Here is a 16159-nt window from a genome sequence, read left to right as displayed (position 1 = left end):
TTGCTCCAAAATCAGTCAGTAAATCAGTGATATAGTCAGAGTACAATAAGAACTATCAGCAACAAAATCAAGCTTACACATGAAGAAAGGTCAAGTTGCTTCAAGTTTGAATGTATGGAAGTAAGAAGGCATGCAAGGTCACCGGAGTTAGGGCAAACCTGAGAACTGTCTTTATTTCATCAAGCTCTGATTTACAGCCTGTGTAAAAGGGACTCCCAGAGATCCTTCAGTCTCTGCAAGCGTACTTTAAGCCACAGGAATGAAACATAGCTTGTTAGGCTCCTGTGGCATTCTTTGTCTGTAAACCCAAGGGGCACAGGCTGTTGCTGAGGAAGAGCACCTGGATCTTTCTGGAAACACATACTCTGACCTAGTCTAGGTATGTGGCAGCTCTGCACCCAGCTGTCTTCAACAAAGCCTGAAAAAAAACCCACCTATCTGAGGCACATTATAGACTTTCACAAGGTTGAGCCCTCTGCAGGGGAGGGATGGGATCAATGGATCAGCCTAATATGGCAACCTCTGTCCTGCTGAGGAAGCAGCATGTGCAATGGAGATGCTATTCAGGTATTTTCCTTCTGCAGGGAGGCATTAGCTTCTCATTTTTAAAAAGACAGTTCATATTACTAAAAAACAATGGTGTTTTACTGGAATTTCCTCCCACAAAATGCAATGCCCTAATTACAACTGCTCCTTGAATATTCAAGAACACATGGAGGGTGAGGTGGGGGTAGGAAGAGCTTTGAAGGGATGGGGCGGGTAATTCCTCCCATTTTACAGATGGGAGTAACAGTAATGTGGACAAGAGTTTGAGGTGGGAATTTATAATGAGCATGAAATTGTTTCCTCATAACCAACATGTATTAGGTTTGTAGGGTCTGAGAAAAGAGATTGAAAGAATCAATAATGTGAAGGATGAAAATCACAGGGCTAGGAGAAAAAGGAAACAGAGGGTATAGCTTCCGTCCTCCCATTTCAAGCACTGCCCTCTTGTTTAGCAATTTTAAACCCATTTTCTCCTTTAAAAAAAATGGTAAATGTATGACATTTTTTTAAAGATAAGAGAAAGAAGATAATAAGTTCTGTAACTGCAGCCTCGATCATTAAAATGCCAGTATATATCCTTTCAGACTTTTTAGTGTGCCTATATATGCCAGATTTATGTAGTTTATTTTTTCCATAAAAGTGGGATCAACCAACATTTTATGACCTTTATTTTTACTCAATGATATGTTCTTAACATCTTTGCATAACTCTGGCCACCCCACCTGTAAAGGCAGTGAGACAGCCAGTGAGGACCACAGACTCTGGGGGCAGGCAGGGTAGGAGTCAAGTCTCAGGTTTCCTATCTGTGCAGTGGTGACTACAGTAATACCTCCTCCGTAGGTTGCAGCTAGACTGAAATGAAATAGTGCATGTCAAGTGCTTAGCCTGGTGCATATGTGATACAATAACTATGTGCTAACATAAGGTAGCCATTTATATTACTGTGGCTATTGAGTATTCTATTATATCATTATACTGCATTTTTTAAAAATCCAATCCTCCTATTGCTGAGCATTAGGTTATTTCTAATTTTTTTTAAGTTTATTTTTAAATCATAAGTTCACAGAAAGTTGCAAAAACAATACAAAGAAGTCCTGGGAACCCTGTATCCAGTTCCCCCAGTGGCAGCATGTTACATAACTACAGTAGTACAATATCAAAACCAGGAAATTGATACTGGCATAATCTACAGCTCTTATTCAGACTTCACTAGTTTATTATAGTACAGTATCAAAACCAGGAAATTGATACTGGAATAATCTACAGCTCTTAATCAGACTTCACTAATTTTCCATTCTCTCATTTCTGTATATGGGTATAAGTACAGGTCAATGCACTTTTATCACATGTGTAGATTCATGGAACCACTATTACAATCAGGATACAGAACTTTCTATCTTCACCTAGATTCCTCTTGCTACCCCTTTATAATTACATCAATATTCATCCTCTTTCCCTCCCTCCTGTCCCTAACCCCTGTCAACCACTGATCTCTTCTCTATCTCTATAATTGTATTGCTTCAAGTGTTCCTAAGTGGAATCATATAATAGGCAAATTTTTGAGATTGACTATTTTCACTCAGCATAATGTCCTAGAGATCCATCCAAGTTGCTGTGTCTATCTGTAATTTGTTACTTTTTACTGCTGAACTATATTCCATTGCATGGATGCCTCATAGTTTGCTTAATTATGCATCTGTTGAAGGACTTTTGGGTTATTCCAGTCTTTGGCTAATACAAATAAACCTGCTCTGAACAATTCTGTATAGGTTTCTGTGTGGACTTAAGTCTATATTTCTTTGAGATAAATGCCCAGGAATGTGAACATTTGGCTGCATGGTAAGTACATGGTTAGTTTTATATAAAACTAGTGAATTATTGTCATGAATGGCTGTGCCATCTTGCATTACCACCAGCAATGTATGAGACACCGATTTTCTGTATCCTCACCAGCATTTGGTACTGTAAAAATTTTTAAAGTTATTTTAGTAGGATACAGTAACATCTCATCATGGCTTTAATCTGCATTTCCTCAAAGGATTATGATGCTGAACATTTATTTCTAATTTTTGATAAGATAAACATGCTACAATGAATATCTTTATTAGGATAAATTTTAAATTAATGCCCATGAATGAGTTCTTCAAAGTGGAATTGCTGGATATATAGATTTTTTTAAAGTTGAAACATCATGTCATATTGCCCTCCAGAAAAGTGCCACTTTACGTTTCTATTAGCAGTATATTAATTTCTCAGCTTTTAAAGTATACTTAATGCTCTCAATATCTCCCCTAAGGGGTTCAAAGGAAACATCTTGCCAATATGCTCTATACTAGCAGGGAAATAAAATAAAAATCAGGCTGTCCAAAATCCTAGTAGAACAGAAAATGAACCAACGAAGATTCTCTCTCCAAGGACATCTCACATTCCAACATGCATTTAACATTTTCATCAAACACATTAGGAAGAAAGAAAACTCACTTACCTTTATGGGCAATATGACAAAGATCTTCTTGCATTTTAGAAAACTCTGATGAGGTTTCAGAGCCATCTGAATAACTTTTCTCTTCTCCAAAATCTAGTGTTGACAAATTAGGATTGGAGGCATGCAGTCTTACTGGGCCAGAAAAAGGTTTAGGAACCTGAAGTTATATCAAAAGGAAATATTTCTTTTTAGATACAAGTTGCTTAGACTATTTATTTGTTTCTAAGATTGGGAAGTAGTAAGAGAAGAATACTTTATAGGAAAGTCTTTCTACTGAGTGATAAGAAAAATAAGTGAAAACTCAGGAAAGCACTTTCTACAGCAACTTTCCCTGGCTTCTCACAAAATAAAAATGGGTGAGAAATCACATATTCTTTTGGAAAAGATAGAAGCATTAAGCTATAGGTTGAAAATGACAGCTAAAGGTGCCAGTCTCTTTCTCCTTTATACTCAATTTCTTTCTCCTGGCAATAATCACCAGTATGTAGATTGTTAATAGCGGATAGTTTTTAAAAATATTTTCTTTATTTGCACCTATGCTTCTACAAAATGAACTAACTTCTCACATGTTTGTATGTAAATCACTCTTTACTTTGAAAGTATTTAAGTTCAATCCATAAAGTGCTTTGAACCAAAAAGTATACAACAGAACAGCAGATGACTTATCCATAAGTTTCCGATTTGTTTTGACCCTAACAGTGTCACAATTTAATATGCAATGGCCAAGCTACAAAACTTGGCCACTGGCTTAGCTGTGCATTGGGAAAGTCAGTGAATAGTGTGACACAGTGAACCTCTCATGCAGGATTGGGAGATTGGAGACAAGAGGCAAAAAAGAGTCTGCACAATGTCCTGCTCCCATGCCAGCAGTGGGCTCTGAAGGATGATGAATCCTCTGAGAAGCAGCAGAAGAGGTGGGCAGACTGCATATCCAAGCAAGAAGGGGGCAGGCAGGCTAAGCATTAAATAGGGAGAAACCAAAGACCTAGAAACTGCTGCAGTCCCTCCAACCTTGTGCCATTTTCCCTTAGCCAATATCTATTACATGCTTATTCTAGTAGCCTGAAAATCTAAGTGATTGAGTTCATCTCTCTACACAGGTTATTTGAGACAATAACTATAGAAAATTCACTTGTCTCTTCTATTTGAGACCAAGTAACCCCCCACAGGTGGCAGGGACAGCAGGGCCAATGAAGAAACCAGGCTAGTGGGAGAAGCGATGGTTACCTGCAGCGTTCCTTTAGCATCTTTGCCAATAGCCCGGGACCGCCACCTCCTGTGTGATCTTTTTTCCTTTTTAGGACTTTCAAAAGCTCCACCCTTGTTTCAAAATGGGAAAGAGTACAGACAGTAAGGTCCACCAAACCAATAGGGAAACATGCACAGCCAAGCAACTGCCTCCATCCCTTAAATGTGGCTGAAGCAACTGACCAGACAACATACCACTGTTAATTTTAATTGAGGTCTGGGGAGGAGAGAGGCAAGCAGAACACCAGAAAGCAAACAGGAGAGGGACCTGGCTAACCTGGATGGCATTGATAGCTGGCGCCGAGTATGTCCTATGCAGGACATCCATACTTTGTAGAAGCTGGCTCATTTCCACCAGGTAGGCATGACAGTGTTCCAGGTCTGTGGGAGAAAGGCACAAGGAGGATTCATAAGCACTTGTCTCAGCACTCGGGCTTCACTATGCTGGTGCTGGTTACTTTTCTTATTTGTCTGTACTATTTGATTTATATCTGTAAGGATGAGATGCTTTACTCCCCCTTTTACAGGAGAAGCTGTAGACTTCTGTAGTTAAGGGCATTGATCTGGAGAACCAGACACCTTTGGGTTGTTTACAGTTAATGAATTGTGAATCTTCAGCATATTACATAACTTCTGTGTCTCAGTCATGTCATCTGGAAAGTGGAAATTATTTATACAGCTAGCTCACAGACAAGTTGTGAGTTAAATGCGTTAATATATACAACATGTTTTAGTGTGCTGACACATTATAAGCACTAAATAAAATAGCTATCATCACTTTCATCATCATTTCTAATATTGCAATAACCAGGTGTCACTATCCACTTATAAGGACCCCTCCCAAGTTAAATGAATGAAACTAAAATGAAAGCTGCATTGGTCTCTAAGGATTACTTTATCGACTACAGACCTACAAGAGACCACGATCATCCTACACAGACTGACCTGAGAGGACCTAAAGTATTCTCAGACCGGTTCCTCAGTCACTCAGAAGATGGTTCTTAATCTGCTACTCATTGGATGATGGTGGCTATTTCTGCTGAGGAATTGAGAGTCAAATGCCTTAAGATAGTGGCTCTCAAACTTTGCTATCATCAGAATCACCTAGAGAACTTGGTAAACCACAGACTGTTGGGATCCACCACCAGTTTCTGATTCAGTCTGTCTGGGTTGGGTCTGAGAATTTGCATTTCTAATACGTTACAGGCCAAGCCACAGCTGCTGGTCCAGAGACAACACTTCAAGGACTACTGTCCCAAACTGTCACTCAGGGAAGCTCATGATGTTTACTGGGAAAGCAAACCTCTCTGAAGCTATAGGCAGAAAATATCTGCATTCAATTGGAGAAAATGTAATTTTCAAGGCCACCACCTGGCTTCTTTCTCTAGTAATAGTTCTCAATTATGGCTATATTTTAAAACTCAACTGGAGAAATCTTAAAAGATTACTTATGTCCAAGTGCCATCCTAAAATGATTAAATCAAAATACCCCAATCCCACTGTTGACTTTTTTGGGTTTTAGTTCCCTGGGTGAGTCTTAGCTAATGAAGGTTGAGAACACTGGTTTCTTTATGGCAAAAGTTCTCAACCCTGGCTCCTTATAAGAACAACTTGGAGAAGTCTGGAAAATTAATGATGCCAGGGTCCCATTCCAGACCAATTTAAAGAGATTCTTCTGGACAGAAGACTGGGCATGGGTACTCTTGTATTTTAATGGCTCTCTTGGTAGATGTAATGTGCAGTCAGAGTAGAGAACACCTGTTTTGTGGAGATGTTCATTTGGTTCACCCAATCACCTCTGGAACAGTGATTCTCAGCCTAGCATGTGCATCAGAAATATTTTGGGCATTTAACAAAAATAGAGAGCTGTGCAGACCCCACCCCTGTGACTTAGTAGGCCCATCAGGAAATCAGGTGTCAAAATGTAAACAGAAAAGGAAATCTGTCTGCATACATACCAGGTAAAGACACAGAGCTCTGCAAGGGAGGTGTATTTTGTCAATCACAAGTGCAAACTTAATAAAGAAAATATGAAAGGAAATGCAGGCAAGTGATGAGGAAGGGTATAAATTCATCTGAGGTGTAAATACTAAACCAGTAATATCTAAAAGCCAGGTCAGGGAGAAGCAGAGGTTTCAAGTCACTACCTTTTGAGCATTTTTCCATGTCCTCTGAAGACTGTAACCAGAATGGAACTCGGGTCTCACCACCACAAGAAAATGGTAAATTGCTTCCAGTTTGAAATGAATTTTGCTTTGATAAACTGCTATGCTGTTACACAGACAACAAAAGCACATTACAAATGAAAATACATCCCAGTGGGAACACTTTAGGGTAAAGGATAACAAAGTAGGTTAGCCACTAATAGAAGCCATCTGCCTGTAATCGGAAAGAAGCTTCTGGCAAAGCACTCTATTGGAGAATCTAAGCTCTGGTTGTCACCCGAACTTGCCCACACCATGCTAGGACTGGACGGCAGTCCTTAATTTCTTCTTCTGTCAAATGATAATTATACCAAAATCATGATGTAAATGTTGGGAAATTTTGTGATCCTGTATGGCTATTAAGCATATCTACTGTACTTTACCACCAGATAAGAAAACCAAAGATGAAGTGGTTAAGAGAAAGCTGGAGCCCTTAGGGCAATTAAATTCCTCCTTATGTGCTCTTCTTCAGTTACTCCCAGTGACAACAGATGCTCTCCTGGCCCTGGTTCTGACTGACTGGGCAGATTATTAAATACCAGCTCAAGCTTACCCTGCTCCTCCCCACAAACCTTTCCTTCCGCACTGTCCTCCAGATGGGACTCCCACACACAAAGCCATTCCCTTCTCTTAGATTCACCTTTGGCAAACTATTACCTTCCTACTTGATACTGAGTCCAAGACCCCAGACATAGAGTCTGTGACAGTAGCTCCTGAGAAAAAGTGATTAACTTCATGTGGAAACATGGCGATTTCATTCTGACGATACATTCTGTGGTGGCGAAGTTTGGATACCCACTCATCAAAGACTTCTTCTGACTTTACCTAAATTGTGTTACATTGAAAGAAGGAAATGAGTGTTACTCAGTGAAAGGAACAATTATTCATCAAACTGAGGTCACTCCTGATACCCTCTCTTTTCACACTGGCCCATGTAGAAATACAAGCTTATTGACTTAGTTTACATTTATGTGGTCTCTGAGAGCAAGTTTGAGGAGGAAATGAAGAGTAACAATGGTCTTCATAAACTACATATTTAGACTTTCTTGAAAAAAGGGTCCCACTGTTATGCTATTATTAAGAAAGCAAAACAGCACCTGGTCTATTAAATAACAAATAAATTGTAATTTTTATTTATCTGTCTCTTCCAGCTCTTCCAGGTTCTCTTGTCCCAGCTTCTCCGATCCCTACTGAAAATATTAGCAACATCTTTCTTTATAAACTGTTTTATAATCTCCTTTTCAGATCAGTCTTCTCTGAACTGAAATGAATACATAGATTCTTCCTAAAATATTTAACCTTGTTAATCTTTGACAACACACTGCTGAAGAATATATGTTAATAAATGCGAAGGTTAGTTCAAAGAACATTTTTCCTGCTCTCAGAAACAGAAACAAATCTGATAAAGTGTTATTGATGATTTCTAGGGTTTTTCAAACACACATATGTAAACATCTAGCCAGACCCTCCATAAATGAGTATTTATCAGTCTAATTTCCATGAAGAATAATGTTTATAACTACAAACTTTTATTATTAAACATCTTAAATGTTCATAGAAGTACTAAAAGGAATATAACAAATATCTATGTACTAGGTATTTCTTAATAGTATTTTTTGTGTGTATGAGGGTGTATTAACATTTACAAAATGAAAAATGATAAATACCTATATATTAAGACAAAGAGACTCATGAAGCAGCAATTTAAAAAAACCCAAAAGGATGCTTGGTAGGTTAACTTCCAAGAAGAAAAATCCAGATCAATTCTTTTAAAATCTTTACTAAGGCCACTGCTGAGAGCAAGGATGTGAATGAATGTCAACAGCATCACTCATTTAGGAATTGCTAGGTTGGCTCTTATGTTTGTTGTGTTTATTATAAGTAACACAAACTTACACCCCTTTGGGTACTACTGAATGTGTCATTTGCAGGAAGAAACAATACAAACAGACCCATATCTATTTGTCTCCCCCTAAAGTCTGTTCTTGAAATGTATTTAATTTTCCAGACATGGTTAACAGGAATTTTACAGGAATCTTATGTCATCCTTTGTACTGATCTAGTCTCAGAGACCCTTAAAAATCAGTGCCCCCAAACCATTCATCTGGACTTATTTTTTATTGGCTAAATAAGGTAGAAGACTGAAAGCACTTTATTAAATAACTGACCAGAGTTCTGCTCCAGCCCCTCAAGTAGTTACAGGACCATGGGTGGACAGCCACTTAACCTCCCTGCTGCCCAGACCCTCATCTATAAGAGAATGAGACTGGATAGCCAAATTTAAAAACTGTCTGATTCTGAGGCTATTAACCAGAACCCTCAGATAGCTACACATACCTATGTCAAGAGTCACAACTGATATTCAAAAGAATGAACAAAAAACACAAACAGAACATAAAGTCAACCAACACAGAGAAATATTAAACTGTGTTTATCACAGTATAAGTATTCACTGTATTTTAAGGTATTCTAGTTATTTAAGAATTAGGAATTAGTAATACTTTGATTCTATTAATTAGAACAGTGAATGAACAAGAACCTATTCCTAACCATATCAAAACACAGAACTAAGAGTCATTGTAAGTACACAGAGAAATAATTTAAACTATTCCAGAGGCAACTGACCATTAGGGTAGGGGGTGGATATTCTTTCTTAAAAATTTTTTTTAAGATTATAGGTTCTCCCTCCTTTGGTTCACATTAGTTGTTCTCAACCAGGAGTGATTTTACCCCCCAGGAGACAGCTGGCCATGTATGGAGACATTTTTTGGTTGTCAAAACTGAAGGGGGGTTTTTTCTGACATCTAGAGAGTAGAGGCCCAGGATGCCGCTCAACATCCTTCAATGCACAGAACAAGCCCCCACAAGCAAAGAATTCACTAGGTCCCCCACATCAATGATGTCAAAGGTGAGACACCCACTTTACAGAATTAACTAGCTACACCCACAGGTAGAGGGGCTTAGACTAGGAAACAGTATGGATTTGACCGCCTTGTGCCATCAACCACATGCATTTACCTAAGCACCACATGCATGCCATTGGGAGGCAGGGACACCTGAAGACATGGAGCTCATAATCTCATGCTTTTATTTTGCAAAATCTCAGCCCCCATTCTCAATACTCCAAGTAACTTTCCCAAGTAAGAATAGAGTCTTAAAATTTTCTAAATTTCTAAAATTTGCATACCACCTAATAATTACATACAACTTCTAAACTTACTGAGCATACTATGGATCAGACATTATGCCAAGTTTTCTACATGCAGCCCTACAAGATAACAACTCCCATTTGGGGTGGGAAGTGAGAAAACTGAGACTTTTGTTAAATAATTTGCCAAAGGCCCATAGCTAGTAAGTGGGCAAGTCAAAATCTGGACCAGATCTTGGATCTCCAAAGCTCTTACAACATATTTTAACTATCTATACCACCTGCAGGATAGTGGGCAGAAGATGGTAGTCACAACTTGGGAGGCCCACACTTCAGGGAAAAATTCCTGACCTTCACTGTAATGTGAGAATTTTAAGGAATCCCTATAAAATTGGCCAAAGTTATATGACAGACTAAATATTAAATACTGCATTTCAAGAAACATAATTTAACCTCAGTACATGATTCTTCACTAAAGATGATACTGCCTAGGGAAAGAGGGCGGCTTATTTGGATACATGAAGTTTTTTGCTATTGATTTTGTCCCAGTCACAGGGAAGAGGTACTTAGGGGATAAGGGGGCAAACCTTCAGCAGTGACAGAGACAGTCCTGCACAATGTACTGTCCCATCCAAATATCAACAGCGTCCACTAGAAATACTTTCATAATAAAGGTCTACATGGATTTTACTATACTGATGGACAGTGACTTCAATAGGGTATGGGGGGGACTTGATAATATAGGTGAATGGAGTAACCACAATGTTTTTCATGTGAAACCTTCATAAGACTATATATCAATGATACCTTAATAAAAAAAATAAAGGCCTACATGTTGGCTGGGTATTTTGAAATATTCAAAAGGCAAGTGCTACAACTGCCAGTCCCTTCCCAGTATAAAGGAACTCTGTGCAACAGGACAGCAGCTGGGAAGCAGTCTCACTTTCAGATGGTAGATGTGCTCTTCAGTATCCAAGTCGATGCATTTTGATGACTTCTTCACAGACATCACAGAGAGCCCAACATCAATGCAGCCATGCAGCTTCTCTCTCTCTATCTGCAGAAGCAGGAAGAGGGCCATTTGAGATCCACGGTGTTAAAAATAGTGGAAACATCCTTGACACTCCTTTCCAGTAGACTCACCTTTAACATCCACTGAGTAGTAAACAAAATAACTATGACTTGTAGTAAACATAGTAACTATGACTTAACAGACACTCAGTGTGAAGCAGTACTGAATTAAGTGCTGTACATGCATCATCTTATTTAAGCTGTGAGGGTTATGTATTAAGCAGTTTAGACAGCCAATAAGTGAGGAAGCAAGAGAGTGAAGAGGCAAGACAGTAAGCTCCGTGGCTTGATTCCCAATTCACCTGTCAACTACAGGGCCCCCCATGGAATTTGTTTCCAGTGTCTAAATTCATCTGGAAGTGATTTAGAAAGAGGAATGGGGCAGGAAGCTAAGGTAGGCTACTGTGAGTCAGGCATCATACCAAGTTTTCTATACTTAACCCTACAAGGTGGCAAGGAGAGGAAGAGAGGAGGAGAGAAGTGCCAGGTGAGAGAAGGACTGCTACAAGGAGTGGGACTAACAATCACTCCGAGCCCTCAGGGATGAGATCCTCACATCAACTTCAAAAGCCTTCTCTACCAAATCCCTCAGCATTATAATACTGGGGCAGCCATTTGCCTGTTTTGGTTCTGCTATCTCACTGCAAAAATGTCTTCCCCCACCCAGGAAACCCCTCAACACAAGCTAACATCAGAACAGATACCTGGATACCCAGCCGGTGTTGCGAGGGGTCCTCACACCTCCACCTGGTGGGTGGACGGAGCCCACATGGCATCCAGACAGAGCTGAGCCAGTGGGGGACTGGCACCTCTGTTCCTTGTGAAGGAATGATTATGCAATCCCATATGTGTACAATCTCATTCATAAGCTAACAGTAATTAGCCCTTCAGTATCCTTCAGCGGCATATTGAGTTAATCGGAAGACTTACATCACTTTGGCTCTTGGCATATTTCAAGATTCCTTTGTCCAGATAGAAGAATCTCTGTGGAAAATAAAGTATAATTCAGTAAGACTTGCATTTAAATGTCCATCCTTCCCTGGAGCCCAACTTTCAATTTCAAATGAAACAAAAGTGCCTAAGAACCGGGTGCTGACGGGGGTGGTGGGTACCAATACAGGTGAGGCCAAGGCCAGCATCTTACCTTGTGCCAGCCTTTCAAGGGCCATTTCCTCTTCTTAAGCAAAAATCCTTTCTGAACTGGTGGCTCCTGGGTGTAATTCATCTCTCCTCTTAGTCCTTCCACTACTTCCCAGCTGTCCTGTTCCAAAAAAGAGATCATGCTAAATGTCCTTCTTTAAAAGTAATACAATGTTGTTCTTCATCCTATCCGTAAATCCATCCAAGAGGGTGAACCTGGCTGGGTTAGTTGGGGAGATGGAAATAAAATTTAATTTTTCTACAGTTCCTAGACTTTTCAGACTTAACGCTATAATTTAATGGCATCAAATTTGATTTTTCTTCCCAAAAGCTTTCTCCTAGAAGGAAATGTTTTTCTCTTTTGGTGCTTGTACCTTGACAACCCCACCTAAATGTAAAGCTTTTACTCTAAGTTCTATTTTTGTCTCTTTGACATCATCCCAGTCACTGTTTACTTACCGCTAGACTTCAGTCTGAATTTTAACCAAAAGCTACAGACATCATGTGGGAAAATGGGTTGACTGGCTTACAAATTGTCTCCAAAGTAGGAGAGTGGATGCAGGTTGGTAAATGTGACAATGTGGGTCAAATTAATGGTTTAGTATCTTTTCAAATTCCAGGAATCTAAATATTGGAAATTACTAAAGCATCAAAAAGGTGCCTTTTCAACGAGTATTTTTGCCTCTTTTCCCAGAAATCTTGTCCCTGTCCATGCCTTCTTTGGTTTCAAAACCTTTTGCGTATTTCAGGCAAATTATTGTTCAACTGTTTGCAGTTTTGAAGAGGTACAAACAGTTGTTAAAATTAATCTTCCATTATTGGCAATTACATTATTTCAATTAATTGAAAAATAATTTTAAAAGGAATATAAAAGAAACACTAAAAATTCTGAAAATTTATTCTGAAATGCTTGAAAATGCACAAACCATTGCAAAACTTTCCCAAGATACACCGAAATTGGTAATACTTCAATGGCAGAGATAATGAATTTTTATTATCTTTATACTTTTTTATTATTATATGAAATACATGAAATGCACAGAACTTAGGAGTACAAATTGGTGAATTTATATATCTACACCCTCTAGTGACTACCAATCCAGATCAGAGAAAAACATTTCCAACACAAGATTATTAAGTTTTGACAAAATGTCCCCCCTGCACACACACACACCCTCCTGTCCCAGCTTTACTGAGTTATTATTGGCATATCTAAGTTTATGAATTACAATGTGATGATTTGATACACCTCCATCTGCTCACATAATTACCAATTCTTTTGTGGTTGTAACATTTAAGATCTATTTTCTTAACAACTTTCAAGTATATAATACAGTATTGTTATAGTTACCAGGCTGTACATTAGATCCCTAGAACTTACTCAACTTATAGCTGAGTTTGTCCCATTTGATCAGCATCTCCCCATTAGCCCTCCCCTTCCTTCCCCTAGTACCTTATAGCCACCATTTCCCTCTCTTCCTAAGAGATTAGCTCTTCTAGATTCTGCATGTAAGTGAGAATACACAATATTTGTCTTCTAATTTCACTTAGCATAATGCCATCCATGTCTATCCACTGCTGCAAAAGGTGAGGTTTCCTTCTTTTTATGGTTGAATAATATTCATGTGTGTGTGTGTCACATTTTCTTTATCCATTCTTGATTGACACTTAGGTTGTTTCCAATGTCTTAGCTATTATGAATAATGCTGCATTGAACATGTAGATGTAGATAGCTCTTTAAAAGACAAACATACCCTTTTCGCCAAGATTTCATGGTGACTAACTTGTACTTAGTCAAATATCCAACCTATAGGCGGGGTGGGGGGTACAGGCAGAGGCCAGAGAAGACATGGACAGTCTAGAACAGCCTCAGGGAGAAATAATTTAACTCAAGTCCTAGGAAACAGTCTAATGGGGAGGGCATGTGAACCACAGGGAATCCTGGATGCTCTGGCTCACTTTCTGTGCTGTCCTCACATTCAGTACAACTGGTAACAAGACACCTTGTTATTTTAGCAACTGAACTCTACATAGCAATTCTGGTGGATCTGCCTTATATCTGATTGAACTTTACTGTGAATGTAGTTAAAGGTACATTCTGGAATTTTAAAATTTGGCAGTAGTATCCCAGGATCTGGAGTTGTAAAAGGGAACTCTTCAATGGAAAAAAGCAAAGCTTATATTCAGCTCTTAAACTAGAGGGCTTTTTCAGAAAGAGAGTAATTTCTTTTTATGTTGTTAATGTACAATTACTTGAATAACATTATGGTTACTAGACTCCCCCCATTATCAAGTCCCCCCCACATATCCCATTACAGTCACTGTCCATCAATGTAGTAAGATGCTATAGAGTCATTACTTGTCTTCTCTCTGCTATACTGTCTTCCCCATGCCCCCCCTACATTATGTATACCAATTATAAAGCCCCTTAATCCCCTTCTCACTCCTTCCCCAGTCACCCTCCCCAGCCCCTTCCCTTTGGTAAACACTAGTCCCTTCGTGGAGTCTGTGAGTCTGCTTCTGTTTTGTTCCTTCAGTTTTGCTTCATTGTTATTCTCCACAAATGACTGAAATCATTTGCTACTTGTCTTTCTCCACCTGGCTTATTTCACTGAGCCATAGTACCCTCTAGCTCCATCCATGTTGTTGCAAATGGTAGGATTTGTTTTCTTCTTATGGCTGAATAATATTCTATTGTGTATATGTACCACATCTTCTTTATCCATTCATCTACTGATGGACATTTAGGTCGCTTCCATTTCTTGGCTATTGTAAATAGTGCTGCTATAAACATAGGGGTGCATCTGTCTTTTTCAAACTGGGCTCCTGCATTCTTAGGGTAAATTCCTAGGAGTGGAATTCCTGGGTCAAATGGTATTTCTATTTTGAGTTTTTTGAGGAACCTCCATACTGCTTTCCACAATGGTTGAACTAGTTTACATTCCCACCAGCAGTGTAGGAGGGTTCCCCTTTCTCCACATCCTCGCCAACATTTGTTGTTGTCTTTTGGATGGTGGCCATCCTAACCAGTGTAAGGTGATACCTCACTGTGGTTTTAATTTGCATTTCTCTGATGGAACATAGAAAAGGAATAATTTCATACGATATTTCTTTATAGCAATTATTGCCAATTATTGCCATTTAATTATACCCAGACAACAGAAAATGCATATTATTAAGTGATGGGAAGCCACACACACAAAAAAAATTCTGCTCATATTTATTTCAGTTGAGAAAACCACTCAAAATTTAAAGTGGTTTACCTGTCAAATTTTTAATGAATCTTTAAGGTAAATAAAAAATTCCACGTCCTTCAGGAAACCTTCTTAAGAGGAACACACTATTTAATCCCTAGAGACTCAAATCAGTATTCCACCTTACCTTTCCAACGGTTCATCACTTACTTATGATATTATATATGAAATGTTATCATCCCCAGACTGTATAATAGATTCCTTGAGATTATTAACTATCTAGTTCATTTATGATTTCTTCACAATGCCTAACCTGCTGTTCTGTGAACATTATGCATCCAACTGGCAAATGAATAAACCTTATCCTGAAATAATACTGCAAAGAGATTTATGTTCTTGTAACATCATAAACCGGCATGCATTTGAAGTGTACCCAATATCTTTGGGTCAAATGACTATTTACATATTAAATACAGTGCATTCATATTTGTGAAAGAGGATGTGTATGTATCATCGTTAAATAAAAATTTAAGGCTCAAAATCTTCTGGAAAACACTCTAAAGGAATTAAATCTATTTGATTTGTTTATTTTAAGACTCCTAAGCAGAAGACAACATGTTGTGCTAAGACTAGACAATCATGTACATCTGCTTACCACATTCAGTTGTGTAAAATGCAAATGCCAAGAGGGATTAGATGTTACTACATACTTTACAAAAACTGAAAGAAAAAATGGAATGAGATCATACTGGTAGTTTAAAAAAAAAACAAGAAATAAATTTCAAAAATGTTTCAAGGATTTGTGTTAGAACTAGATTTCTTGGGAACTCCAATGACACAGGACATCCCTACTGATGAGCCCATGTGGAGGAAGAGAATTAGACTGGGTGTATCTTTTATGTCCCCTCCTCTCTGTTCTCCAACCACCAGCCTGACGTAGGCTCTCATCGAACCTGGTTTCCCAAGACTCTCCACTTCTACAATCATTTTATGAGGCCCCATTGTGTCCTACCGTCTATACATTATAAAAATGAATATAACAAAATGTTAGTGTTCACTTCCACTTATGTGTTTTATTTATTTACTTATTATTTTACTTATTATTGCAGACTCCCAAAACTTT

At 38.6% G+C, this 16159-nt stretch overlaps 1 protein-coding gene across 5 annotated transcripts in view; it reads right to left on the bottom strand.

The window, feature by feature from the left end:
* Nucleotides 1-16159, bottom strand: part of OSBPL3 (oxysterol binding protein like 3) — a 222384-nt gene that overhangs the window by 54485 nt on the left and 151740 nt on the right. For 4 of the 5 annotated variants that reach the window (XM_037027466.2, XM_037027462.2, XM_073238683.1 and 1 more), the window contains exons 3-10: nt 11847-11963; nt 11633-11686; nt 10575-10688; nt 7141-7308; nt 6427-6550; nt 4557-4660; nt 4259-4351; nt 3032-3188 (exon numbers count right to left, since the gene is read on the bottom strand). In XM_037027466.2, coding sequence (XP_036883361.2) covers nt 3032-3188; nt 4259-4351; nt 4557-4660; nt 6427-6550; nt 7141-7308; nt 10575-10688; nt 11633-11686; nt 11847-11963 — 931 coding nt within the window. The remainder of the gene's footprint in view (nt 1-3031; nt 3189-4258; nt 4352-4556; nt 4661-6426; nt 6551-7140; nt 7309-10574; nt 10689-11632; nt 11687-11846; nt 11964-16159) is intronic. The other variant, XM_037027465.2, reaches the window with a different exon arrangement.

The sequence above is a fragment of the Manis javanica genome, chromosome 6 (genome assembly GCF_040802235.1).
Source record: "Manis javanica isolate MJ-LG chromosome 6, MJ_LKY, whole genome shotgun sequence".
Classification (NCBI taxonomy): domain Eukaryota; kingdom Metazoa; phylum Chordata; class Mammalia; order Pholidota; family Manidae; genus Manis; species Manis javanica.
Note: the sequence above shows the minus strand (reverse complement) of the source record. Positions and strands in the feature narration are given on the sequence as shown.